The following is a 25,976-nucleotide window of genomic DNA, read 5'->3' as shown; positions in this document are numbered from 1 at the left end:
CGGCCCGTTGCTCAATGGAGTAACGTCCCTCTTCATGTCCCTTCACACTCCTTCCTCGTGTTTAAGCGTCGAGGATGCTAGCTCCGTACCACGCCACACAAGAGAAGCGCAGCTAGTCGCGACATAGCATCAACCACGTGATCGCAATGGACATCCGGCTCTCCGAGCTGCTCTGTATTGAAGCCGACAGACGTCCACAAGGCTCAATATTTGCTCTGAAGAGCATCGCTGCAGTTTCGACGCCAGTACAACATGAACAGGCAAGTTACTCGCCTCTAGATCAATGTACAGTTGTCAGCCGTTTCTAAGTGCACCTACGAAACAGAGGCCCAATCATCCTGGTATGTTTCCATGCTGATCCATTGATTAGGGAGGCCCTGGGATTCTGATTCAGCTATGGAAGACGATAGATGAAGCAGAGGTGAGCTGATGTGTGTAGATTCTTCATATTTCCGCTGTTTAATGCGTATCCAGTATCTGCTAGACCAGATGGTACATTCTGCGCTATGGTAAAATTCGCAGTAATCGCTGACTAGTATCGTTGTGGCCGTAAGCCTCCTCCTTCGAAAGACGAGGATGATATGATCACGAAGTTGAGACATCGGCTGAAGGATCTGCTAACGTCGCTGCGATCCGGAGCTGAGGGAATCAAGCATGACTAGTCGACGCCCGTTTGGCAGGGGCCATCATGGGGAAGTGATATAAAGACATGGCAAGGCGCCGGTTGGTCAGAAGGGACTTCGGAAATAGACAGTATCCGAATCCTTCAGCTGGTGGAACCATCCACAGAGTATAAGTAGTAGATGATTGAAACTTGCAACTGGGTCAACGCGCCGGTGGGTGATCGGGTTAAGTGCCGGTGATCGAGACATCACCCGCAATTGGCATGTGAACAAGTTCGACTTCGGTGCCACCTCAAGCCTCTGATTCTTACTCCATTATCTACTCCCTCTTCAAGGCATCTTGTTATATTTGTGTCTGAAGACTAACCCACATTCACTGTAACCAACTTCAGGCAACATCATCAACCTGAGAAACTGCTGGTCGGTTTCCAAGACTGAGCATCAGCACTGAACATGTCGCAACTCCCCTACTTGCACCCGACAGACTACGACGACGAAGACAACAGTACTCGTAGCTTCGAACATGGCACACCTCTACTTTTGAACTTCTCACGTACATCTCATGAATCTAGCACTTTTATTCTTCGCACACCAACCTATGACCACACGCGCACCGAATCAAACAGTACACGGAAGATGCAAACCACGGTGGCGATTGTTGAACAAGACCCACATAGGTTCAAGGTTCTTCCACTCAGGCAAGTTCGCAACAGCGGTGTCTCCGCAGGAACAGTCGCGCAACGGACTGTGGCTCCAGACTGGGCCGCTGCTCTCCGCCGTAAACGCAATATGTCGGCAGGGTCAACACCCTTCTCCCAGCGTGCCAGAACACATTACTCTGCAGTGAGTAATCCTGAGCCATGCGTGGTATTTTCTAAACTGAGTTCTCCAAGTATTTATCGCGCGAAGGGGGCCATGATACTGAGGACGCCCCTGCTACCATCGCCCCACTTGAGTACGAGTCTCCCTTCGGCAATGCAAGGCTGGGTACTCCAGGTGATCACAGAAGGCAGGACTCTGACTTAGTCAACTCAGGCCAAGGACCAGAATTGACGAAGAGAGTCCGTGATTCTATGGCAATCGGAACTGGTACAAGGTTACGCTCCGGCCGGCAAGTCAAGCTTAGTCGCACAGACTCAGAGGAGCTCATATCTCTACCCACGCTCTCGACACTGGAGTCAGTAGCTCCGGACGGAATAGGCAACATGAACCCCATTTTTGCAAGGAAAACGGACGGGCGTCGAGACGCTGGACACTCTCTCCAGGAAGCTGAGGCTAGCTGGGCGACAAGAAGACGCTCGCAAACAGTCTCAGAGTGTACGAGCTCCAGACGCCGTGTCGCAACTATGGATGGTTCGGCTTCGGTCGCGCAGACGAAGCGATATCCTACGATCAGACGACATGCGATCTATGAGCACTCTGAGCGTCGTCTGGCGGATGATTCAAAAGAAGATGACTGGCATCAGGAAGACAAGATCTCAGCAACATACAGCAAGCATCATACCTTCGTCTTCCCTGATCTAGCAAATAGAACTCCGCGACCATCCCAGAGAGATGAAAATCGACGGTCTTCCAGCTTGTTCAAGGCGGCCGTGTTGACGAACCATACTCGTAGTGCGTCTGCGAAGGACACTGATCCCATCAGGGATTTTCCCTCAACACAGCAGCGTGTCGTCCTGGCGGATCTTGACCTCAACACACTTCCGGTTGCTGTCCCTACGCCGCCTGCTCGCTATGCTCGCAGACGGCTTCCCCTCGCGCCCTGGCCTCCCTTGGACGTGAGGAAACGCCGTACCCAAGACTCCTTGGACGCTGTTGTACGAGCAGCACTTGTTGCAGCAACAGGCCTACCTGATCCTCACCCGAAGAACCACGGAGGGCACCATCCTATTATACAGGAGTTGATATGGGAAGTAGATGCAGCGATTGCTGCTCTGCACTACGAGATGTCCCAGCTGTAATGGTATCTGACTGTACATTCGGTATCTTCGTTGTGCTCAAATTTTGCCGTGTACGACTGTTTGCGAAGTTAGTTTTCCCCGAGCAGCCTACAAAAAAAACTCCCTTTCTGAGGGCGTGTGCCGGATCGCCGAAGCCGATCGTCTTCCCAAACAGGATGGGTTGCCACCGGCAGGTGCCGAAATTTGGGTTCTCATTTTCGGAAATTTTCCGAGATCTGGCTAGAGTTGACCTTTCGCTCTCCCCACACCATCTCAGACCTCTTGCACACGCATCCTCGCTATGGCCAAGTCAACAGAGAAGAAGGCAGAGAAGAAGGGTGCAAAGAAGGCTGCGGCAACCGCAAAGCCTGCTGCACCGAAACCCAACGCAAAACCCATCTCTTCTAAGGAGATCATAGCGAAGGCCAACGTTAGTATTTCTCCACGGTCTACATCGTTGGTAACTAATCAGGACATGTCTCCAATAATGCAAAGGCAAAGGCAAAGGGGAAGCCATCAAAAAAGAAGGAGAGCAGCAGTGAGGAGTCGTCAGAGTCCGAGGACGAAAAGCCTGCTCCTAAGGCAGCAGCCAAGAAGGTACATTCCCTTCTGTCCTCTTGTAATGTGCGCATCCTCAACATTCGCAGGACAACAAAAAGGCTGCGAAGCCTGCCTCGTCTTCGAGCGAATCCAGCTCTGAGGATGAGGCGCCTAAAACCCCTGCCAAAGCAGCGAATGGCAAGGTATGTTTACCTTTATCAACCCCTTCCCGATATCATGTCTAATCATGCATTAGGCTAAGGCTGATCCCTCAAGCGACTCATCCTCTGAAGATGAGGACGAGGTGCCGAAGGTGTGTATAGCGGATGTCCTCTGTTGCATATCGGCTAAAATTTGTATCAGCCTGCAAAGGCTCCTGCCTCAAGCGAGGAGTCTTCAGAAAGTGGATCTGATGACGAGAAGCCGAAGGCGGCACAAGTTAAGGCTACCCCCAAAAAAGCGTCGTCGTCCAGCGATAGCGACAGTGGCTCCGAGGACGAAGCACCTACGAAGGCTGCTCCGGCCTCCGCTAAAAAGCCTGCCGCCGCGGCGGCAAAAGCTGCATCATCTGGCTCGGAATCCAGCAGCGATGAAGATGAAGCCCCCAAGAAAACTGCTTCCTCCGCGAAGAAGGCGACACCGGCCAAGGCTGCCGTTGCCAAGAACCAGGAGTCCAGCGATGAGGATTCCGATGAAGAGAGCTCCGGGGATGAAGATGCTGAGATAGCTGAGACAGGGGCGAAGACCAACGGTCAGTTCTGTGATTTGCTTCGTGAATTCCTGTCAGCGACTTACTTCAGTCATCTAGGCAAGCGCAAGGCCGATGATGATGATGCGGCCCCTGCCAAGAAGGTCAAGCTGGTCGACGGCGGCGCTGCCGCGTCTGGCGAATCTGGCAAGACCATTTTCGTCGGCAGGTTATCGTGGAACGTCGACAACGACTGGCTCGCTCAGGAGTTCGCCGAGTGCGGCGAGGTTGTCTCTGCGCGTGTGCAGATGGATCGGAACACGGGCAAGTCGCGCGGTTTCGCGCACGTCACCTTCGCCACCGCTGAGGCGGTCACGGCGGCTCTTGCCCTGAACGGCAAGGAGATCGATGGTCGCCCCGTCAACATCGACAAGAGCGTTGAGAAGGACCCGGACACCGCGCGCCAAAATCGCGCGAAGACATTCGGGGACTCGCAGAGCCCGCCGTCCGCAAGCATCTTCGTTGGGAACCTCAGTTTCGCCGCTACAGAAGATGAGCTGTGGGAGAAATTCAGCGAGTTCGGCGACGTCAAGGGTGTGCGGATCCCAACCGACCGTGACACTGGCAGGCCGAAGGGCTTCGCATACGTCGAGTTCACGGATGTCGAAGCTTCAAAGAAGGCAGTTGAGGGTCTAGCTGGCGCTGAGATTGGCGGGCGTGCGATCAGGCTCGACTTCTCCCAGCCGCGCGACTCGAGCTTTGGCGGGCGCGATTCGGGCTTTGGCGGTCGCGGTGGCCGTGGCGGAGGTGACCGTGGTGGTCGTGGCCGTGGCGGTGTAAGTTGTTATGCTATTATTATGTGGTTGCGCGCGCTGATAGTGACTCTAGGGACGAGGACGAGGCGGTGACCGCGGTGACCGCGGTCGTGGTGGCCGTGGAGGTGGACGAGGTGGCCGTGGAGCCCCCCGGGGTGGTGGTGCGCGCTTTGGTGCCATTGCTGCTCCCGAGGGCAGGAAGACCACATTCGACTGATTGTCAGAGAGGTACCTTGTGTTTCTCTTTCACTTGACCTGGCCCTTCTTTCATGATGTTTTATGGATTATGATATATGCCTTGTCTGCACGTTGATTGTTTCGCATAATTTTGCTTGAGCATCATTTCTGACGCATCCATGGACGTCCACTGTGAGGATCCTTTGGCTCGCAGCTGTGACTATGAAAAATTCCCTTTGATGAAGTCGTGCAAACGCAATGCAGCTGTGTCAAGATTGAACGGGTCTCGAGCGCTGTGTGCGGATCGGTAGTTGAAATACTCTCATCAGCATGTCCCGCCAAGCTCGGCACATCATTCAATAATATATGTACTCTCGCACTCGTGGCGGCTCCAGAAAACGTATGCATGCACATTGGCAGCTGTGAGCGCTGTACATGGACGATGTATGTTTATGGGCAGAGCTCACGCTCATAGCAAGGTGATACGAAATGCCTTTGTATCGTTCGCCCCAGTTCCTCGGAGACTGGCACCATCAATGGAGTCGCAGCGCCTGTGGCGGGACTCCGTTCGAAAAACTGGCTTCGTTCTCCTTGACGCCGGATGCGGAAATCGCTATCGATAGCAATGGACAAGTAATTTATTGATGCTATGTGTTGGGCAAATATGCCAGGAAGCTGGCTTCTGACGCTTGCAGGGCAGTGAAAGGAATCGCGTGGTGCTTCGTCGTACGGCCCGTATATAGTGACGGCGACGTGGAGGTAGACGATTTGCAATGCCCCCAGAACAGGAAGAACATATTCCTGCATAACATGCCCTCTTGAGTCAAGAGCTCCGTTGTGAGGAGAAGTCATCGTATCACACACCGTCCATGGCATAAAGTCCCCAAGCCACTCTGACTCAGGCGTTTCTAGGCCAAGAGCCACGTAATCAAGTGCCAGCTCGAGGCACTGCAGACGTGGTAGACTTGTAACGAAGCGCTTCCAGAATTGCTCTCCAAGATCGAAGTTGGTGTCAATGCAAAGATATAGCGACTTCGGAGATGCATATTGCAGCACCTGCAGGACTTCCGCAGGCGTGCTACAATCAAAAGGCCTGCGCGAGACATTATACAGTGACAAGGTGTTCTCTAATTCCAAGCGAGCCACTGAACAACGCATTTGTAGGCATATCCAGTTGTGCGTCGATCCGTGAAAGTAGTTCAGGTCTGACCAGTTGCCCTCCTCGGCCGCCTCAAAATCCGTGTGTAGGAGAATGAGGTCGCGGACATTTGGGAAGAGAGAATAGATGCCGATGGGTGTATGAACGCTACACTCATCCAGTACGACACGATGCACCGACAGAAATGGCGACCCGCTGAAGGATTGGTCCAGCATGTGCTGGATTTCCAGCGTGCGCAAGTTCGGCGAGCACATATTTGAAACGGCATGGAAGATGTGGTCGTACTTGTCGTATAATATTGATCGTCCCCAGCAATAGTAAGCTTTTGGAGAGGGCTTGCCGCCATCATCATGGAATCCAATACGTCTGTGCTGGCGAGATCGTTGAGTCTGAGAGTGGTGAGACTGGGAAGGACAGAGAGGGCCGCCGCGATCCGCGGCTCGTTGCACATCAGCCCAGCCGCGTCGCCCAGCAAGAGGTGTTGAAGGTTAGCAGCGTTCTCGAGCACGCTGGCGAGCAACGGCGCCAGCGAGTATTCGCTCATGAGCACATATCCTCTTTGCGGCGCCGGCGAGCCGAAGTATCGCCATATACTTGTGTGGACTCCCAGCCGGCGCACACGGTGCAGACGGCCAGGGACGTCTGCAAGCACGTATAGGCAGAATAGCTGGCCCTCATGAGGATTGTCCGTACCAGTGGGATTGAATGGTCTGTTGACGCCAAGGGTCACTGAAGAGAGGGCCTGGTTCCGGGCGATGCAGAGAATGCCCCGACACGTCTCCGACAAGCGCAACGCATCCCATGTCGACAGATACGACACAATCATCGAAAGCACATCTTGATTGAGGGTAGTGAGATGCATGCCGATGGCAGGATACATCGCGGTCTACGTATCGTATCGGTCTGCAGCCAGCCACACGTATCGTTTGGACCGTGATTAGTTCAACTACACATGTAATGTCGACGGCGTCGATACTTGCCGTGCGTAGGTCCCCTGTCTGAAAAATGATAGTTCGATAAAAACGGAGGAGCCAAGCTAACCTTCCCTGTTGGGCAAGTATGTAGGTTACAGCAGTGGATCGGCACATCAAACCTAGGGTCCATAAATTACTTGTCATATTCAGTCCTCGCCATGGGCACATGCGCGCAGAGACGTAAGGATCATTACAGCAACACTAGACTAGGTACATTCTGGGTATGTATCATGGCCAATACTGGAAGCAGACAACTATTAGACAAGGAAAAGTGCACATGCCCACGGCGGGCAATAACATAGTGACTATCGATGTAAACAAGACCGCGCGGGTCCCAATGTCACATAGAACGAAAACGTCCTCATCGCCATCACTCGTCAACTCACCGACTCACTCGTTCACCTACTGCCAAGTTATCCGCCCGCCTACCCCAGACGCCCTTCCTGTGCGGCCTTCCTGATCGGATTCTGGCTGGGCTGGAGGGCGCCGCTCCTCTCGAGGCGATCGAACAAGACAAACAGCTTCTCCGCCTCGCGCTCCTTCTCCTCATCGGTCATCTCGATCTCTTCCTTCGGCTGCTCCGCGATGCCGGTGATCGGGTTGATAGGCATGCCTGACGGCGTCGTCGACGGGACGGTAGAGTTCGACGGCCGCGTCGGCTGTCCGGTGATGCCCTTGTGGAAGAGGAAGCCGGCGACGTTGCCGTAGCCTACGTAAGATGCGAGGAGGCTCGCTGTGACCGTGCGCAAATGAGCGATCGAATCGCCGGCGATCTAGCACGGGCGTGAACGTACCATCAGAGTCGCAGATCGCGTACATCATCTCTCCAGTAGCAGACTTGAGTTTCGTGTGGTGCACACACGACATGAGGCGTAGGGTGCGCCCTAGGAAGTCCGCCCGCCCCTCAAGCGGCGACGTACGGTCGAGATCCGCGGGCAGAAGCCACTCCCGCATGCGCGCGCGCGACGCATCGTCCCCCACGCACATTTTGTTCACGAGAAGTACGAGCGGTACCAGGATATCATCAAGGCTGCTGCCTTCTGCGCGTGCGCGCTCTCGCACGCTCGAGTCATCTGGGTCCACGGTACTCGGCAGGTAGTAGAGCAGCGAGATGTCAAGCAGATCGAATGCGCGCTGCAGCGTATCCACTGGAGTGCGCGAGGACGGCGAGGCGGACCGAGATAACGACAGAGACCGCCGTCCGACACTGAGTGCGTTGAATGCACGGTCGAACGCGCTCTGCTTGAGCTCCTTGGACGGTCCGAGCGTAGGCGAGCCGCCGTTGCTTCCTCCGGGCGAGGTCTGTGGCGACTCCCTGCTCTTGGGCGTGGCGGAACGGGGAGAGCCTGCACCGCCCGGAAACCACTTCGGCTGCAATGAAGGTGTAACGGGAATAGTGATGAGAGAATGAATAACGTGAGTCATGGGAGGTTGCAAGGGGGAAGGGAAGGTCGATGGTAGGGTGTTGAACGTTCGGAGAAGGGGCAGAAGAATACTATTTCAATGTGTAAGACTCGAAGAACAAAGAGGACAGGCTGCACCGACCCATCGAGACGACTGCTCCAACAGTCGCCCATGACCTTGGCTTCATCTTCATTTCTTGGGGTGACATCTTGTGCATCATCAGCGATCTGCAAAGTAACCGGTTTAGTCCGTATTTAGGTCCCGTGTCCGGGACGACATACCTTGGGGTAGTGTAACAACAAATTAAACGTGAATTTCAGTAGATCGGTCATCGCCTCTCGTGACAGCCTCGCGCTTGACATTATACTTTTCGACAGAGAGTCAAGTTTCACACCAATAACTTCGACAATATTTCCAGGGTGTCCCTGTGGCTTAGCCTCAACAAGAGTCTTGATGTAGCTGGAAGACGACGCCATTGAGACTGTACACAGGAACAAAATACGAGATGCAAGGAATATGCGTTCTGGGTAAGTCGCTTTCTGTAGCCCCCGGCATTGAGATATCCGTCGGTCATCAGCACTCCAAGACATACCTCGAACAGCTCAATAATCGCCTCTCCGCCACCCACATCCTTCCGAACGAATGTATCCCGCGCGCCGCTGATTAACAACAGCGCATTCGCGAGACATCGGAGGGCCTCATTGGAAGCATCAGCGTTGTCTTTGAAGGCGTTCACCATTCCCAGCAGCGCCATAAGATTAGCGGGGCTCGCGATGACCTCCGAGCCAGCGGGGTCCTTTCCTAGCGTCTTCACAGCCAACAGGGCCTGGAAGGCATCTGCACAAACCGGCATCGGGGTTGGCATGGATGCACTACGGACAGTCGTCTTCGCGGGGTGCCGCAGCAGGCACGTACCTTTCGAGGACAGCCGGCTCTTCTTCCCGTTGCTAGCACCGCATCTCGTAAGGTCGTCAAGGACCGTCTGGACGAGCTTCTTGCGGCTCGTGACGTCGATTTGGGAGGGGAAGGCTGCGGGGGCGTCAGGAAACACGCTGGGTAAACTGAAGGGGAACGGCGTGCCATCGATGATAGACTGCAGGACTGTGGCTACGTCCGGCCGCGAAGATGAGACGGAAAGCGCGCAGTAGGACTCAAGAAAGCTGGACATGAAGTATAACGCCCGCCGGCCGTGAGTCGTCGCAAAGTAGCAGAACGGGAGCGAAATAATAAAGACAGCAAGAGCAGGGAGCGACGGGCCAGCTGGCTGGGGAATGATAGAAGGGGGACGGAAGAGGATCTGGTGGATGGTGTACTATGAGCGTCGTCGACAAGGCGGCCAGGGCCACCGGCCTCCCCGCGCCAATCATCATCCGGTCGCCGGCTCAGTCGGGCCACTGCACTCTGCGGATCATTCATCTAATTGAAGCTTACCGGGGTCCTCACACTGCAGGAGACGAAGATATATTCATATTATGGTATTCCAGCATGTCATTACTTTTCCTTCTACGTCTGCCGCCGCCTGAATGTGGCTGAATGGGTGTGGCGAACATTCGACAGGCTTGGGCAACCGTCTATCGGGTCGGCACCACAGCACGATCTAGCAGGTAGTTAATCGCAGCGAGGCATATAGAAACTATTCCAGCGCAATCCCAGCATGGTCATTGCCCGCTAGATAATTGCTCCCATCGCCCGAGAAGACGGACCCAGGACCAGTAATAATCAAAAGCCTACCTCGAATAGCTGCTTTCATTGCGGCTGATCGCCTTCATGCCGGTCAATTCGATCGATTGCAGGCGTGGATCCAATATAGTTCGCGTTACTCGACAGCGATAATGGAAGTACAGGACACCATTCCAGTAAGGACGCCCCCTGCCACAGCACCGATGACACTGTTCTCGTCCGTGAACGCACGGCTAGAGAGCCTGTTCCAGGTCAATGAGAACCGCGCGGCCAAGGGAGGCTAGACCATGCATGAGTGAAGCCGGCGGCCGAGGAGCACACCGTGGTATAGCCGCCCGTGTCGATGAGTAGACGCGGTCAGAAGATTGCACCCTACGGGCGACACAGTCCCAGACTGATCTCCCATGGCGCATAGTAGATTTCGGCGTGCGGTACGCGTGAGCGATCGACGCCCATTCGGCAGTCTCGAGGCAGACCCTGGCGATATGCAAAACAGGGTCAAAGCATGACTCGTTTCCCTACTGTTACTCATGAGCGCATTGCTGCTAACGGCCTTTGTAAAAAACATACCAGCGCATTATGTCGCACGCGTATGAGCGCCATTCATTGAAACCTGATCAGGCGTGGCCACAGTCACATTCACGAGAGACGCTTCATCGTGGGGCTCCACAAGGAACTCCGCAAGCTCCGGGAACGTCTGCACGAGGACCTCATCGAGGTGCCTGCGGTAGGACTAGTGCAGTGATACCAATCTGTTAGGGGCGTGGACGAACGTGTGCGATGTAGCGATGGCTTACGTCGAGCGCGTGTATCTGGCCGTTCATGTACTGATTCTCCGTCGCCGCGCGCTCTAGGCGCTCCTTCGTAAGCTGCAGCGGGTTGCGCGCATTATCAATGTCCGAGAGGACTTGCATGGGGATCATCGTGGTTACATGTTGCGACATGTCTTCTATCGTGGCCAGGTGCTGAATCACATCGTTCCTGGTGTCGACAGTTGAGCACCCGCGAAATCATCCGCACGACGTGCTATACGCACACTCTGTGACCCACTGGCTTCCCACCCCCTCCAGGCTTGTCTTTCTCCTTCGTGAGGTCATTGACTACTGTCGTACCCAGATTGTACAGGGCATTCGCGAGCCCTAGCAGCTCTAGCTCGAGGTCCCCTTGCACGCCCGATGGCGGTGGAGATTCTGATAGTCTGGGAGAATCAGCAGCATTTTGCTGCCCTGCGGGGGAGATATTGCCCCTGGTCATAGTCATAAGCGACCAGAGTCGAAGGGAGCGCGAGGTCGCAAGTCAGACGAAGTAGGGGTTCGGTTTGCCGATGTGTTTGAGTGACATCAGATCAGATCGGCATGAGCCGGTACAGCGCCAATGACTGAATAACCAGCCTAAGCTTGACCTCGTCGCACAACTTGCAGCCTTTCGACAACATGGACGCCGACGTTATCGTCCTGGGCACCGGACTGACCCAGTCAATCACTGCTGCGTGAGCGCGTCGCCACCGTCTCCCGCGGAACCCTTGTCTGAAGTGGTGCCCATCAGCGCCCTCTCGAAAGCAGGCTTCAGCGTGGCCCATGTCGATGTAAACCCGTACTATGGTGGAGACGATACCTCCCTCACTCTCGACGAGCTCGTCGAATGGGCAGATACGCGCACGCATGCTGACGATGCCGCCGCACCGGACGCGTACCTCTCGGCGCAGCGAGCCAGATACACCTCCATCTCGTGCAGCACCTCTGCCCTGCCCCAACAATCTCGCCAATACTCCGTCTCTCTCGCACCCACGATCATACCCTCTGTAGGACCTCTCATCAACTCATTGGTCTCCTCTGGTGTCTCGCGCTATGGCGGGTTCAAGCTGCTTGAGAAAGTGGCCATCTACGACGGCCCCGGCTCCGTAAAGCCTGTCCCTGGCAGCAAGGAAGACGTCTTCAAGAACAAGGATCTGTCCCTGCTTGAAAAGCGAAGGCTCATGCGTTTCCTGATGTTCGCAGCGGGGGATTTTGCGGACAAGCCGGAGCTCGAAGGGAAGGAGCAGATGCCTTTCGTTCAATTTTTACGCGAGACATTCTCTCTGGATCAACGGACCACCAATGCCCTTGCATATGCGCTGGCATTTTGTGTTTCTGCCTCAGGTACCTTTCTTGTAGCAAACATTAGCGGCGATATCCTGATTCATTTCATTGTAATCAGATCCCACTCTCCCTGCTCTTCAGCGTGTTCGAAGATATTTGCGTTCAGCAGGGCGATATGGCACGTCTCCGTTCCTTGTGGGACACTATGGCGGTCTAGGCGAAATAGCTCAGGGTTTCTGCCGAACTGCCGCAGTCAGTGGAGCAACATACATCCTAGGACGCAGAATATCGTCAATAGTCACTCTGGATGAACACGCTGATACCGGAAGTTCTGGCGCAACGGACGAGACATCGCATTCGCTGGAGGAGCGTACGCGAAAGCATAGGCTGAAACTACATGATCTAGATGAAGAACTGAAATGCGACCTGATTGTATCATCCTCTGACTTCCTTCTTGGGGGCTCACTTTCCTTGTCCGATGACATTCAGATGGAAAACACCCATGCAATAGCGAGAGGCATAGCAATCATTGACCGGCCCCTATCATTTTCGACCACGGAGCAAGCCTCGAGCATTGAGCCACCAGATCCAGTCGATTATGCGACAACAGATGCAGAACAACTTTCTCCTACCCGCGAGCAACTCGATACCGCTCTGCTAGTGTTGCCTCCGTCGAGTTTGCCAGACGGCTCATCGACCGTTGCGGTCAATATCTTGACCACCGGTGAAGGCAGCCTGTCTGCACCGCGCGGGAAATGTACGTGACGCATTTATGCTGCCTGTCTGGTCTTAATGATCACTATCATGCAGGGATTGTGTATATTTCCATGCCACTACTCGAGGAGACAACGCGGTCCGCAGAAGAGCTATTACGGCCATATTTGGACGCAGCCCTCACGCTGGCTGTTCCTAATCCTGACGACTCAGCCGCTCCACTGGTGCCGCTCTTTACCATGTTCTACACCCAGACGCCTGCTCCCTCAATGCCAAGCTCGGATAGCTCTCGATCCGTGCTTAGGGTCACAGACAGTTTGCCGATACTACCTGAGGTCGCCGATTCCGCAACGTCGCAGGCCGAGGTTCTCTTCTGGAAAGCAGTTGAGCTCCTCAAGGGTGCGGGATGTCGTCCGCGGCCACGAAAGGAAGATGACGGTGAGGAGGCGAATGAAGAGGTGGAGATAGACTCGTTCTGGCCGCCATTGGATATGGTGGATGATCCTAGCGAGGACTGGTGATTGTTGGCACACATAGATACTATATTGTGGACCTATTTAGTACATGACATGCTTGAAATCCAGACATTTCCCCCGAAACCATAATCTTTGCTTGTAGAGACGATCACATCGAGCACCCTAGTTGGGACCCTAACCTCATGCCAATTGCAATGGAGTTGTTACCGTAAGTTGCATCGGACGCCACCTCCGAAGGATATACACTACTACACTTGCTCCCAGTCTCGTCAACTTAAGATCGGTTTCGTGTCCCTCTAGCAGTACTGCCAGGTTGCCTTCTCGTCTGAACGGAAACTACTCATACTGATTTACTGCTGCCTTGACAAGCTCCAACCTACCACCATACACCATGCACCCTTCACTACGTCTGTGCACCGCTGGACGCGCACGCCAGCCTCTCATTCACTTCATCGGCAGACGACAGTGGCCTTCAAGTACGTCCTCATTCTTGCATCCAACGCTGACTGGATGACAATTTCAATGAACAGCGCCTGAGGCTCCTCATGCACACCCTGCGGCGCCGCTCGAGCAGAAGCAGTCCTTCTCAGACTTTATGAAGAAGTTCAACGCGTCCGTGTCGTCGTCCTCTACCCCTTCGGCAGCGTCGCCAAGCACGAGCAGTCGTAAAGAGGGTGTGCAGGTCTTCCAGGAGTTCTGGCAGGCGCCTGAGAGGTTCTGGAAACACGACTTGAAGGACTGGGAGATCGAGCTAGTCGAGGTGCGTTCTTCCTCTCTTTCGCGTTTTGCTGCTGAAGACCGATACAACTATATTGGGGAATAGACTGGTGGTGTCTCTAGGTTTTAGACTTCACAAGACACTGATAGAGTGTGTACATTTGCATCAATATGGTACACCGCCCGACACAGTGCTTGCTGAACGAGACGAATGCAACGATAGCTCGAGAATCCAGTAAGAATACATGTACATCAGTCCTTCTCTGCGTACGCGAGCAAGTGCTCTTCGATCTCTGCCTCATCCATGACGCGCCACTTTCCCCGCGTCTTCACGTTCTCGTCCTCGCTGTCCGACACGATGCCAATTTCGACCTCGCCAGGCTTGAAGTCGGTGGCATGCACAGTTGAGATTGCCTCAATTGCAATCTGGCCCTTTATGAGCAAGGCTCAAACGGCAACGATACCAGGCAGCAACTAACCTCAATGACTTCTGCTCTGCCGAGCGTTTTGCCTGCCTTCACAGCATCATCAGCTCCCCGTCCGGAATCGAGCTTCTTCCACTTCTTCTCGAGGTGGTTCATGGCTTCTTGCTGTTTCTGGCCCGCTGATGCTGCATGGAAACCCACGAAGTAGCCTGCTGGATCGAGCCTGAAACATTGCGGGCCGAATTCAGGGTCGACGCCGATGATGATCATAGCTGGTGCAAGTGATTATATACCCCATGACGTTTACGAATTGAAAGAACGTACATATACCGAGAGGTCTCATAGCAGCGCGTTGCGTGTACACTTGATTGATGTTTGCTAGTCGCCGCGCGAGAGCATCTGGTGTGATCTCGTAGCCATACTTGTGACGGAAGTCAGCTGCTTCTGAACGTGCTCGCATAACTTGCGCGCGGGCATCAGCTGGTGACAACATTCAAGAATCAAGAATGAACATTTTAGCATTTTAGCATTGCAAGCGATCGGAACAGCGTGCGGGCGCACCGATGAGGCCTGTCATAACACAACCAATCGTGGGCGTAAGACTAAAGAGGTGCGTGACAGTCGAGGCATCGAGCAGCTTGTCCTGTTGCGAGCCGACGTTATGAGAGGCGCCTCGCCTGCAGCATAGTATAATGAATACGCACGGGGACCTTCTTCTGCGTGATGACTACTGCGGTGTCCTTACCACGCACTGCGATCGCGGTGTGCCCAGAGCCAGTGATGGCTTTGAATGCATATTCTACAACGCGTTGTGTGAGCGTATTGAAATGACGGTAGTATGGAAGTGCGCACCGACTTGGTACAGTCTCCCCTCCGGGGAGAATACGGTGAGATATCTGTCAAATGCGCGTCAGATAAGAAAGACTAGATATCTCAGTGTATAAGACTGACCGGTCGTAGGAGCTTCTGGACATCGGGGACTGAGCAGAGCAATGGTAGTGGAGGCGTACGCAACGGAGGACGCGCAATACAGCTACCCTCCGGCGTCTACTGAACGCGACGCAGACGCGTCCTGTCTAGGGTTAGGCTTTCCGTATTCGGTTTCCAGGAATAGACTCAAAATTCTGGGTCAAGTCCTCGCCGGCTAACTGCTAAGTAACTTCTGAGTGTGCTGCCGTCTCCGTTCCAAAGCCCAAGGACTGTTTGTCTGAGGCAGCAGGCCTTGCCTCCTCGTGTGCAGGATGAAGGAGTCGGTCTCACACCAAGCCCCCAAGGTCATGTAAGTACGCCGAGTCTGTGTTGCCGGAATTGGCTCACTTTGAGTTAGCAAGAAGCTGCAATTCAGCTTGCTGAACAACCAGGACACCGTTAAGATCTCAGAATTCGAGGTTACACATCGTGATCTTTATACACCGGTCGATCGGCACCCAGTCAAAAATGGTGTACTTGACCGCCGTCTGGTGAGTAGGAAGGACTACTACACCGCTGCAAAGCTAATTCTATTCTCAGGGTACTACCGAGAAGAACTCGTTCTGTGAAACCTGTGGTCTTTCTTCTGTGGACTGCGTTGGTCACTATGCCTACATCAAGCTTACGGTCCCTGTCTTCCACATCGGTTACTTCAAGCACACAATTGCAATCCTACAATGCATTTGCAAGACATGTGCCAGAGTTCTTCTCGAGGAGCCCGATCGCCGTGTCTATCTAAAGCGCTTTCGTCGTCCGAATCTAGAGAACATACAGCGGCAGGCACTCTGCAAGGCAGTAAACACGCTCGCTCGCAAGACTGTCTACTGTCCGTATTGTTCAGGGACGAATGGGACGGTCAAGAAGGCAGGCGCTTTGAAGATCATACACGACAAGTTCCGTGCTAAGAAGACAGCAGAAGAAATGGAGAGGTGGAAGTCGACATTCGCGCCTGCTGTCGAAGCGCAAAAGGAGCTGGCAATGTACCTCAATAAGGCCGTTCATGAGGATCTGAACCCCCTCAAGGTTCTCAATCTGTTCAAGCGTATATCTGACGAGGTGAGCAACAGTTGCACGTTCGAAGTGCGAATGAGCTGACGAACGGGGTAAGGATTGTGAACTACTTGGGCTTCGTCCCGCTTACGGCCGACCGGAGCAGTACGTCTGGCAGTACATCTCCGTTCCTCCTGTCTGTATCCGGCCGTCTGTTGCGCAAGACGGCGCCTCAAATGAAGACGACCTGACCGTTAAATTGACCGAGATCGTGTTCACCAATGCGCTTATCAAACAAGGACTCGCAAAAGGTGCACCAACTGCGCAGTTTATGGTCAGACACTCATATTTCCATCGTTACAGTCAAGCTCAATGTGCTTTTTGACAGGAACAATGGGACTTCCTGCAGCTTTCCGTGGCTATGTATATCAACTCCGAACTGCCGGGAGTACCTTCGCAAATGGGCCAGAAGCCAATCCGTGGTTTTTGTCAGCGTTTGAAGGGAAAGCAAGGTCGGTTCCGTGGAAACCTTTCAGGGAAGCGTGTCGACTTTTCGGGACGTACTGTCATCTCTCCGGATCCCAATTTGCGCATCGACGAGGTCGCTGTCCCTGAACGTGTCGCCAAGATCCTCACATACCCCGAGCGTGTCACTGCCCACAATATTGACATGCTGAAAAAGGCGATCAGGAATGGCTGCGACGTTCATCCTGGCGCGAACTACGTTACTGCTGGAAGCAACGGCTTCAAGAAGTATCTTAAGTTCGGTAATCGGGCTGCTATCGCTGACGGTCTTAGAATCGGAGATGTCGTTGAAAGACATATCATTGACGGAGATATTGTGCTTTTCAATCGACAACCAAGTTTGCACAAGGTACGTGACCCATGCCTATACGGTGAACAGTAGTTCTAACATATCTTAAGCTTTCTATCATGTGTCATCGAGTGTGTAAAATAACTCGCCAAATATGTCTTTCGGTCTAATTTACTCTGCATAGGTGAAAGTGCGACCATGGAGATCCTTCCGTCTCAACGAATGTGTGTGCGGTCCTTACAACGCTGATTTTGATGGCGATGAGATGAACCTTCGTATGTTCCTCCTTTGTATACCCTTCTCGCATTGCACTGAGTCTCGTTTAGACGTCCCGCAAACCGAAGAAGCACGAACCGAGGCTCTCGAGCTCATGAGTGTGAAGCATAATCTCGTCACGCCTCGTAACGGAGAGCCCGTTATTGCTGCTATTCAGGACTTCATTACCGCGTCTTTCTTGCTCTCCCGTAAAGACACATTCTTTGATCGGCGCCAGTTCACTCAGATCTGCTCGTATTTTGGTGATGCGAACATGCAGATTGACATTCCCCCACCCACAATCTGGAAGCCAGTTCGTCTTTGGACAGGCAAACAGGTCTTTAACGTCCTCATGCGTCCAAACAAGAGCTCGAAGGTGTTCGTGAATGTTGAGTCCAAGTGTAACAAGCAGGAAAAACCGGACCCGAAGCATTATCCACGCATGAATCCCGCTCCCGATCTGTCTCCCAATGACGGCTGGCTTGTGATTGTGAACAGCGAGATCATGTGTGGTGTCATGGACAAGGCGACGGTCGGAAGCGGCAAGAAAAAGTCGGTATTCGGTGTCATCATGAGGGATTACGGTCCCGATGAGGCTGCAGCGGCGATGAACAGGTTGGCGAAACTCTGTGCTCGGTATCTGGGTGAGCATGGCGTGGCATCTTACTGGGTCGCGTAGCTGACGTGATGTCCTTCCAGCGAACTACGGATTCTCTCTTGGGATTAACGATGTCATCCCTGGTCCCAAACTTTCGAACGAGAAGGACAAGTTGGTAGAGACGGCATACGCCGAATGTCAAGACCTTATCATGCGTGCCAAGAAGGGTCTTTTGGAGAACAAGCCTGGCTGTGACCAGGAACAGACACTCGAAGCGATGATTTCTGGTGTTTTATCGAAAGTCCGTGACAAGGTTGGAGAAATATGTCTGAAGGAGCTAAGCCGACATAATGCCCCTCTTATCATGGCTACCTGTGGTTCTAAGGGTGTGTCCTCTTCTTCGAACAAGCAGTCACCACGATTGATCTTGAAAGATCAGGTTCGGTCATCAACGTCGCGCAGATGGTTGCTTGTGTGGGCCAACAGATTATTGCTGGCCATCGTGTGCCGGATGGCTTCCAAGATCGTTCATTACCGCACTTCCCCAAAAAATCAAGGGAACCACCATCCAAAGGTTTCGTTCGGAATAGCTTTTACACTGGCTTATCGCCGACAGAGTTTCTCTTCCACGCTATCTCTGGTCGAGAGGGTCTAGTCGATACGGCTGTCAAGACCGCTGAGACAGGATACATGCAGCGTCGTCTCATGAAGGCTCTGGAAGATCTGGTTACTCACTATGACTCTTCTGTGCGCAATGCGGTCGGTGGTGTCGTGCAGTTCCGATATGGAGACGACGGTCTTGATCCAGCGTGCCTTGAAGGTGATGCGCAGCCTGTAGAGTTTTTAAGAGCTTGGAGCCACGCATCCGTAAGCGTTTGGCTTTGACAGGTGATGCTTCGCTGACATGCGTACTCACACAGTCAATTGCCTCACGCTCCACTCGGGGTCTACTACCGTTCGAGATTCTTGAGTTGGTAGATCGCGAACTCTCACGCCGTCAATTCACCAGTGAATGTACCGCGGCCTATCTTGCCACTATCCGCGGTTTTGTCACCGAGCATATCGCCCATAGATTGGCGGAGATCAGAAGAAACCATGGCATGTTTGAGGCCTTGGAACGCGAAGAAGAATGGGATGAAGAGACAGACTTGTCTCTAGGCGCTTCTGGTATGTCTCATAGTCGCCCCAGCTTACGGATTATATTAACCTTGTGGTAGACGCAGATAAAGCCGTCGTGGACAATAAGCTCAAGGTGACTGAGGACCAACTACGAGCGTTCTTGGGGGTTTGCTGGACTAAGTATGTCAAGGCGAAAATCGAGCCCGGTGAGTTATGGTAATATGACGGGGACGGAAGCTGAGACTGATTGAACATTCCTAGGCTCAACGGTTGGTGCTGTCGGAGCTCAGTCCATTGGAGAGCCAGGAACACAAATGACACTCAAGACCTTTCACTTCGCTGGCGTCGCATCAATGAACGTCACGCTTGGTGTACCGCGCATCAAAGAAATCATCAACGCAGCGAAGGCAATCAGTACCCCGATCATTAGCTGTAAACTCGTTACCGCTGATAGTGAGGCATCTGCTCGCATCGTGAAGGGGCGATTGGAGAAGACGCATCTTGGTGACGTGAGGACATTGTCCATGCAGACATGGACTGTACTTAACAACGTTGATTGGTTTCACAGGTTGCTGCTGTATTGGAGGAAGCTTGGGCTCCAGAATACACCTACATTGGTATCATTGTGGACATGAAGACTATCCAGGATCTTCAGGTACGTGTCGAATGTGTGGTGTTTCTATGCGCTTACTGATGAGTATAAAGCTTGAGCTCACATTAGACGACATCAAGTGGGCCATCGTAGCTGCTAAAAAGCTCAAAATCAAGCAAGAGGTGAGCACCTGTTGTCATAATTGTGCGATGCTGGTTAACTGTCTTTCACAGTCGATCACCGTCATCCCTCGCAAAGATCGACTACGGGTGTATATTGATGGACCTGACAAATACTACCGCTTGCGCGAGTTGAAGAGGATGCTTCCTGAAGTTGTCGTGAAGGTGTGCCTTCTGCTTTGCAGTAGATCAATGCAGCTACTAACATTTACTGCCAGGGTGTCCCCACCATTCGTCGCGCTATTATTAATATCAAGGAAGATGACGATCATCGAGGAAAGAAAGGTGACAAGGAACTACTCGTGGAAGGGTATGGCCTCCAGAAGGTTATGGTAACACAAGGTGCGTTACAACGAAGCTGGGCGATCACTGATGCATGATACTTTCTCGAAAATTTGTTCAGGTATCGTTGGCGAGCAGACTACTTCCAATCACATCATCGAAGTCGCACAAGTGCTCGGTATAGAAGCTGCAAGACGCACGATCATCAATGAGATTCAGTATACAATGGCCAGCCACGGTATGAGCATCGATCCTCGGCACGTCATGCTTCTCGGAGACGTCATGTCATACAAGGTATGGTGTCCATGACCGGTGGATGCCACCAGCTGATGTCTGACTCCTGTGACAGGGCGAAGTGTTGGGTATCACACGTTTCGGCGTCGCGAAAATGAAGGACAGCGTTTTAATGCTGGCGTCATTTGAAAAAACAACAGATCACCTGTTCGACGCTTCCGCATACGGCAAAACTGACAGCATCGCTGGTGTCTCGGAGAGCATTATCATGGGTAATCCTGCTGCGATGACCGGAACGTCTATGTGAGTTCTCGATCGTGTGCCACATCCGCAAAAAAAGCAACAAGCTCACCCGCCTTTCAGGCCTGCATTGGTCACTCCTGCTCCACACATCAGCAAACCCAGGAAGCTCTTGTTTGAGGGCGCGCTTTGATAGTGCACAGTCGGTACTCATCGCTAATTTATGTCAGTAATGTGCTTGTTGTATTTGTAGCGTTTGTGAGTGTTCTTCAATTAGGTCTTCCCGCAATTTTTGCTGAGTGCTGCATGAACTAACCTCATGTCCCCTGCCACGCTGGCCCATATAGTCGCATATATTACATGATCGTCAGGTAATCGTTTACATAAAACATGACCCGTTATTGACCGCTGCTGTCAACCCGAGATTTTCTCGGGAGTAATCATCACGACACCCCACGTCTCTTTGAAAATCTCCATGAGTGATTCGAGCTTTGTTACGGCATCCTCGGGCGCATCTGGTCTCCCCTCCTCGTGCATCAATTGCAAGAACGATCGAAGGTCGTGAATCTCGGGTGTGTACTTTGCAACAATTTTACGCATCATTTCTTTTTCTGGGAGCGGCTCCGTCGACGCTGTTGTACTGTCGTTGTCTTCTGGTATGCCTGCTACTTTCGGAACGTAGCGCACGAAACCCCACTGATGTTTCGCTGGTTGCGTCGTGTACCCGAGGGGATCGCTGATCATTGTGAACCCCCAACCTTCGCCCAAACCTTGCCGCATGCTGTTACCCTGGCTCAGCTCGCTGATGCTTCGAGTGCTCCAACCCTTGACTGGGTCCCTGCTACTACTGAAGACGGCGTAGATCATGTTGGGATGGTCCAATACTTCCTGCGGAAACTTACTTTCCGCAATAGGCGCGAAGTAGTCGATCATACACTGGACTATGCGCGTTGGTGTAGCGACCGGCATTGTACTGGCCCGTGTGACATGCGGGACACTACGGTATAGGTGGTAGATGGTGGTTATGGAGAAAGTGTTCGGCAACTGGGTCCTGTACCATGGTTGAATAGTAATGGGAGCGATCAAGCCGTTCAAGTTTTTGAATAAAGCCGGTTTGGTGCTCATCAGAACGCATAGCTCGCTATTGTCCAACGACGGACAGTTCAGGACCACTAGGCGCTGTAGGCTGGGCGGTGCCACACCCATGATAGACTCGATGGTAGCACTAGTTACGTTGGGATTATTCGAAAGGTTGAATGACTCGAGTGATTTGCATGTCGAGACGATGCTGACAAGTTGTTCTGCCGTGTAGGACCATTTTGAGAGGTCAGCGCGGATCGGCTGCAACAAATTGAGCCCACTGGGCGGTAAGGGTGTGGAGTCACGGAGAATTGCCTGTACACGAGAAGCCGTCTCCGTCTGCAAGAGTAGACGTTCGATTGTGCTAGTGTCGTCGGTCTCGACAGCACGTAGTACGGCGGGTTTAAGGCTGATCTCGAAGAGGGACAAAATCCGACCGTGGCTGTCGTTCCTCACATTTCCTTTTTCGTCGGCAGCTTCGTCTCCCTTAGTCTCGTTGTCTGCACCCAGTCCTCCATGCTCATGGTCTGTAGTTTCCTCGATAGCAACTGTCTCTCCGGCCACCCCTTCGTCTCCACCACTGCCTCCATCCCCATGAGAGACGACGTCCACATTGGATGTTTGATCCGACACTACCCCTTCGTAGGATGCTTCATCCTCGTTCGATGCTGCGTCTCCGTCTGATGCTTCGTCTTGATCAGACGCTTCATCATCCTGATCATCGGCATCCTGAGCTGCTTGAAACACGGACGGCCAAGTCTCGTGAAGGACATCCTGGGTGACCATAGGAACTCCTGCGAGAAAGCCTATAGCCCGACATACGTTTCTCTCCTTCTGTTTTGCCCCATCATCTTGAGGTTGATCAGGGTCGAGCGCCGGATAATAAGCGCGAATATACTGGGTAGCACTGAGAGGGACGAGACTGGGGACCTCAACCTCAGTTTCTAGACCCCACAGTGCAGCGAAACAATATGTGGGGGACTCTGGGCGTGTGATATCTATCACAGTTATGCCATCATTATTGTCTACCAGATCGATCTAATTCAGTAGATGATTGCCGAAGTACTGCGATCACTGCGTACCGATCTCATCTGGGTCCTCTTCAGTATCCACGATGTATTCGTTGCTACTACAGTAGGGCGTTTGGGGATTATCCAGATCAACATTCCAGCTGATTCTGAGCAGGAATGTGATGTATGCAGAGGATGTCCCATCTGAGCCGCCTACACGCTTCAGCTCCTCACGCACGACCTCAGCGTTATCCGGCTGCTTGACCAAAGTCATGAAGCGGTGCGCTCCTAGCAGGACAAGAGTGCCCCAGCACCATGTGTGATTTAAGGCCACGATACAGCGATATCTGGGCTTGGAATCTTGCGAGCCGACGCGAGCGACGACGTAAACTTGGTGCCGCTGACCCATTTGACTAGTCGGTGTGGTGTAACGCTCCTAACTAGTACTTACTACGAGGAGGGAGGTCAGGTTTGAGAACCGTGACCTATATCGCCACAGTGTGACGAGTCGCGTACCATTTCACGTGATCGTGACGATTGCATCACAGTGACACGATGGGTGGTCGCGCATCCGAAGCCCACACCTACGCCCTCAGTTTCCTTGAGCTGCGTAAACCCCTCTGACCCGGCGCGGCTTCTACTCTATGCCATGAGCTCGAAGTGGGACAAATATAGTAGGATTGGCCTGAATGTTGCGTCAACAGCAACTTCGGTAGGCTTTTCTGCTGCCAAAGCTGGTACGAAGCTTGGGGTAAGCGACAAGCATAAGCTGTCAGATGTTAATCTTCTACGTTAAAATCTTTGTGTAGTTCTCGATAACCAGAGAGATTGCGTCCACCGCCGCGGGTGTCACAGGATCCGCGTTAGACCAAGCTTTCTTTGGTGGTAGCGTCGGAGCGGGACCCATACTCGGTGGGGCAGTTTCGACGGCGATATCAACTATCGAGAGCCTTGCGCTCGCACCAATTCTCATAGGTGAATCTCTGACTTCTACTTCTTTTGTCGCAGCACAGTCCTCGCTATCTGCGCTTTCTACCATTTTCCCTGGGAGTGATGAAGCGAGCTTTTCTCTCGCAAGCTTTGTCGGACTCGTGCGAAGAGAATGGACAGAACCTGTCGATAGCGACGGACTTCCAGAGGAAAAGTACAGCCTAGCAAAGATTATGAAAGCATTGGTAGGCTGGGCAACGCTGCAGGGCGTCACTAGCGATTGGCAGGAACGACAATGGTTCGCCGTAATGAAGGAGATCGAGGTCAACGACGAAGCTTCAGATGCGATATCCCCAGCACCACGACAACGAGTACACTCTGATGTGCATATAACGAATGACACCATCTATCCCGGCCGCGGTGGTCAGATCGTTACTGCGGATATCGGGGAGGCCACAGAAGCGTCTTCTCCCACTCCGCCGCCTGGTTCAAGCCGGGACACACATTCTCTTTTGTCAGATTATCAACTCAAACACACTCTGCGCCGTCTCTCCAAATTGGTCCTCGCTGGTTACGGAGGTCCGAGCTTACTGTTCTTCGGTGTCACTCCATGGCAGACATCAAAACCATCCAGTGTACCATTTAGCTCTGAAAAGGAAAAGAGCAAGGAGGAAGCAAAGCTTACCGATGCCGTTGGAGTTTCAGAAGCGGAATCTTCTGACAATAATATCGGAGCGACTGGTGCTGCCGCGGAACCCGGCAAACCGTCATATTCATGGTGGAACGTGCTCATGGGGAGACACGATCACGATATCTTCCTACAACATGCCACGGTAAGCTCTAGGTTCATCCACGGTATTCGTAGTCATAATACAGGGTCAGTCCTCAACTGTCGGTCAATCCGAGGCCCAACCTCGCCCCCCTACCGCGTTTGTTGGCACAGAGAACTTGATGCCACGCTTCTGGGTGCTCACGGACCATGCTCGGCGCGAAGTCGTGCTGGTCATCCGTGGTACGATGAGCTTGAACGAGATTGCCGTCGATCTCACATGTGATACTGCACCTTTCGAGCTGTATACTCCGAAGGCCTCGCGAGCACGTCCCCAGAGGGCATATACTCAACCTGATCCCGTCGAATACGAGGCAGAGCCTTGGAGTGAGTTTGAGGAGGAGCTGGAGAGTATGCCAGGCTCGTTCCCCTTGGACATGTCCACCCCACCCCCACGTCCAGCCAAGCGGCCTCGTGCCATGTCTAGTGTTCCTGTACCAAGCGTAGAGCCTGCTATTGGACCCGAATCGGATGACGAGAGCCATACCACGCACCTCGTGCATGGCGGGATGCTCAAGATGGCCAGAGCGATGGGTGCTCCTGGCAAGCCTGTACATGTCGCTGTGCGAGATGCACTCAGGCGGAATCGCGGGTACTGTAAGACTTCGAGCTACTTCAAACCAATCATGATCGTACCTTATGCGCCCACTCGCAGCACTCGTCTTATGTGGACACAGCCTTGGTGCTGGTGTTGCTGCCCTTCTAGCGCTCGTACGCCGAAGTCTCATTTTTATATCAGCTTTCTGCCACTTATTGGAGTCTCGCAGATGTGGGCCAACCCGCGTACGCGCCTGACTCACCAGTATTCCAGATTGCCACAGCGCCGCTCGGTGTCAGCATATTGCTTTGCACCCCCGTGTATGGCATCCACGCAGCTAGCTAGGCTTGCGGGTGAATCCGGCCTCGTTACTTCCTTCGTGTATGGCCATGATGTCGTGTCGCGGCTATCGCTTGGGAGCGTGAGGGACCTCACGCGATGTGCTGCATGGCTATGCCAGGCGGAGGTGGCCCATGGAGAAGGTTACTCTGCCGTCACGAAGCGCGCTCTACGCTGGAAGGCTGGCTTTAGAGACGAAGGAGACGAAGAATGGGTGAGTTTGTCAGCGTAATGTGTCAACATGGACGTAAACCAACAATTCCTGCAGTTTCTGTCAATGCGCAAGACGCTCGAGGCAAACATGCACATGACGCAGCTGTTTCCCCCGGGACGTGTCCTGTGGGCCCTCCGTGACGGTGATCTGCAGTCCGCTAACCGTCTGCGGGAAGCCGATGGTCGTCCGAGGCAAAGTGGGCGCGGAGAAGAAAAGGTGCGGTTGTTTGAGGTACACGACGTCGAGCGCGCATTTGGACAAGTCGTATTCGCCCGAGATATGCTCAGTTCGCATATGCCGCATCAATACGACCGGGTCCTACATGAGTTGCTTTGATCCGTAATTGCTGCTGTA

At 53.2% G+C, this 25,976-nt stretch overlaps 11 protein-coding genes across 11 annotated transcripts; 6 read left to right on the top strand and 5 right to left on the bottom strand.

The window, feature by feature from the left end:
• Positions 1 to 394: 394 nt before the first annotated feature.
• POSPLADRAFT_1147793 (hypothetical protein) lies at positions 395 to 662 on the top strand (the record flags this gene model as incomplete). Its single annotated transcript, XM_024486099.1, has 2 exons — positions 395 to 421; positions 537 to 662. Coding segments are annotated over 2 exons (153 nt in total), but the record flags the coding sequence as incomplete, so codon positions are not given.
• A 2,164-nt stretch (positions 663 to 2,826) lies between these two features.
• Positions 2,827 to 5,069, top strand: POSPLADRAFT_1066804 (hypothetical protein). Its single transcript, XM_024482110.1, has 7 exons — positions 2,827 to 2,993; positions 3,059 to 3,160; positions 3,211 to 3,306; positions 3,360 to 3,416; positions 3,467 to 3,854; positions 3,891 to 4,627; positions 4,680 to 5,069. The coding sequence occupies exons 1-7, from the start codon at positions 2,865 to 2,867 to the stop codon at positions 4,821 to 4,823; spliced, it is 1,653 nt and encodes a 550-aa protein (XP_024337419.1). The 5' UTR covers positions 2,827 to 2,864; the 3' UTR covers positions 4,824 to 5,069.
• A 361-nt stretch (positions 5,070 to 5,430) lies between these two features.
• Positions 5,431 to 6,822, bottom strand: POSPLADRAFT_1058789 (hypothetical protein; the record flags this gene model as incomplete). Its single annotated transcript, XM_024481082.1, has 3 exons — positions 5,431 to 5,584; positions 5,646 to 6,226; positions 6,307 to 6,822. The coding sequence occupies 3 exons, from the start codon at positions 6,820 to 6,822 to the stop codon at positions 5,431 to 5,433; spliced, it is 1,251 nt and encodes a 416-aa protein (XP_024337418.1).
• Positions 6,823 to 7,341: 519 nt separating this feature from the next.
• POSPLADRAFT_1148456 (hypothetical protein) lies at positions 7,342 to 9,173 on the bottom strand (the record flags this gene model as incomplete). Its single annotated transcript, XM_024486179.1, has 5 exons — positions 7,342 to 7,649; positions 7,711 to 8,411; positions 8,462 to 8,547; positions 8,602 to 8,859; positions 8,913 to 9,173. The coding sequence occupies 5 exons, from the start codon at positions 9,171 to 9,173 to the stop codon at positions 7,342 to 7,344; spliced, it is 1,614 nt and encodes a 537-aa protein (XP_024337417.1).
• Positions 9,174 to 9,686: 513 nt separating this feature from the next.
• Positions 9,687 to 11,254, bottom strand: POSPLADRAFT_1048025 (hypothetical protein; the record flags this gene model as incomplete). The annotated part of the gene is made up of 4 exons (XM_024479418.1): positions 9,687 to 9,701; positions 10,671 to 10,733; positions 10,798 to 10,981; positions 11,037 to 11,254. 4 exons carry the CDS (start codon positions 11,252 to 11,254, stop codon positions 9,687 to 9,689), a joined length of 480 nt encoding a protein of 159 aa, XP_024337416.1.
• A 179-nt stretch (positions 11,255 to 11,433) lies between these two features.
• On the top strand, positions 11,434 to 13,313 carry POSPLADRAFT_1147731 (hypothetical protein; the record flags this gene model as incomplete). The annotated part of the gene is made up of 5 exons (XM_024486095.1): positions 11,434 to 11,489; positions 11,546 to 12,138; positions 12,197 to 12,375; positions 12,427 to 12,835; positions 12,889 to 13,313. 5 exons carry the CDS (start codon positions 11,434 to 11,436, stop codon positions 13,311 to 13,313), a joined length of 1,662 nt encoding a protein of 553 aa, XP_024337415.1.
• Positions 13,314 to 13,659: 346 nt separating this feature from the next.
• POSPLADRAFT_1058786 (hypothetical protein) lies at positions 13,660 to 14,091 on the top strand (the record flags this gene model as incomplete). Its single annotated transcript, XM_024481081.1, has 2 exons — positions 13,660 to 13,744; positions 13,799 to 14,091. 2 exons carry the CDS (start codon positions 13,660 to 13,662, stop codon positions 14,089 to 14,091), a joined length of 378 nt encoding a protein of 125 aa, XP_024337414.1.
• Positions 14,092 to 14,237: 146 nt separating this feature from the next.
• POSPLADRAFT_1035136 (hypothetical protein) lies at positions 14,238 to 15,384 on the bottom strand (the record flags this gene model as incomplete). The annotated part of the gene is made up of 7 exons (XM_024477066.1): positions 14,238 to 14,417; positions 14,465 to 14,682; positions 14,735 to 14,890; positions 14,972 to 15,053; positions 15,115 to 15,209; positions 15,263 to 15,306; positions 15,362 to 15,384. 7 exons carry the CDS (start codon positions 15,382 to 15,384, stop codon positions 14,238 to 14,240), a joined length of 798 nt encoding a protein of 265 aa, XP_024337413.1.
• A 267-nt stretch (positions 15,385 to 15,651) lies between these two features.
• POSPLADRAFT_1148493 (hypothetical protein) lies at positions 15,652 to 20,875 on the top strand (the record flags this gene model as incomplete). The annotated part of the gene is made up of 20 exons (XM_024486187.1): positions 15,652 to 15,689; positions 15,738 to 15,870; positions 15,920 to 16,435; positions 16,488 to 16,703; positions 16,758 to 17,243; positions 17,294 to 17,314; positions 17,368 to 17,458; positions 17,510 to 18,082; positions 18,138 to 18,422; positions 18,476 to 18,903; positions 18,957 to 19,203; positions 19,254 to 19,361; positions 19,417 to 19,664; positions 19,724 to 19,810; positions 19,861 to 19,929; positions 19,981 to 20,091; positions 20,145 to 20,268; positions 20,330 to 20,502; positions 20,558 to 20,745; positions 20,806 to 20,875. The coding sequence occupies 20 exons, from the start codon at positions 15,652 to 15,654 to the stop codon at positions 20,873 to 20,875; spliced, it is 4,212 nt and encodes a 1,403-aa protein (XP_024337412.1).
• A 221-nt stretch (positions 20,876 to 21,096) lies between these two features.
• Positions 21,097 to 23,046, bottom strand: POSPLADRAFT_1035134 (hypothetical protein; the record flags this gene model as incomplete). Its single annotated transcript, XM_024477065.1, has 2 exons — positions 21,097 to 22,760; positions 22,845 to 23,046. The coding sequence occupies 2 exons, from the start codon at positions 23,044 to 23,046 to the stop codon at positions 21,097 to 21,099; spliced, it is 1,866 nt and encodes a 621-aa protein (XP_024337411.1).
• A 375-nt stretch (positions 23,047 to 23,421) lies between these two features.
• Positions 23,422 to 25,958, top strand: POSPLADRAFT_1148763 (hypothetical protein; the record flags this gene model as incomplete). Its single annotated transcript, XM_024486221.1, has 7 exons — positions 23,422 to 23,523; positions 23,582 to 24,535; positions 24,585 to 24,801; positions 24,934 to 25,128; positions 25,187 to 25,242; positions 25,299 to 25,622; positions 25,677 to 25,958. 7 exons carry the CDS (start codon positions 23,422 to 23,424, stop codon positions 25,956 to 25,958), a joined length of 2,130 nt encoding a protein of 709 aa, XP_024337410.1.
• Between the last annotated feature and the right edge of the window lie 18 nt (positions 25,959 to 25,976).

This window comes from Postia placenta, assembly GCF_002117355.1.
Source record: "Postia placenta MAD-698-R-SB12 unplaced genomic scaffold POSPLAscaffold_10, whole genome shotgun sequence".
NCBI lineage: Eukaryota > Fungi > Basidiomycota > Agaricomycetes > Polyporales > Adustoporiaceae > Rhodonia > Rhodonia placenta.
This window is presented reverse-complemented; position numbering and strand designations above follow the sequence as displayed.

What these genes read in the sequence shown, in the direction of transcription:
- POSPLADRAFT_1066804 (XM_024482110.1), top strand. Translation starts at nt 2,865, where the DNA reads ATGGCCAAGTCAACAGAGAAGAAGGCAGAGAAGAAGGGTGCAAAGAAG. An exon ending in CCAAAGCAGCGAATGGCAAG is followed by an intron (nt 3,307 to 3,359) that starts GTATGTTTACCT and finishes ATCATGCATTAG; the next exon opens with GCTAAGGCTGATCCCTCAAG. An exon ending in ATGAGGACGAGGTGCCGAAG is followed by an intron (nt 3,417 to 3,466) that starts GTGTGTATAGCG and finishes AATTTGTATCAG; the next exon opens with CCTGCAAAGGCTCCTGCCTC.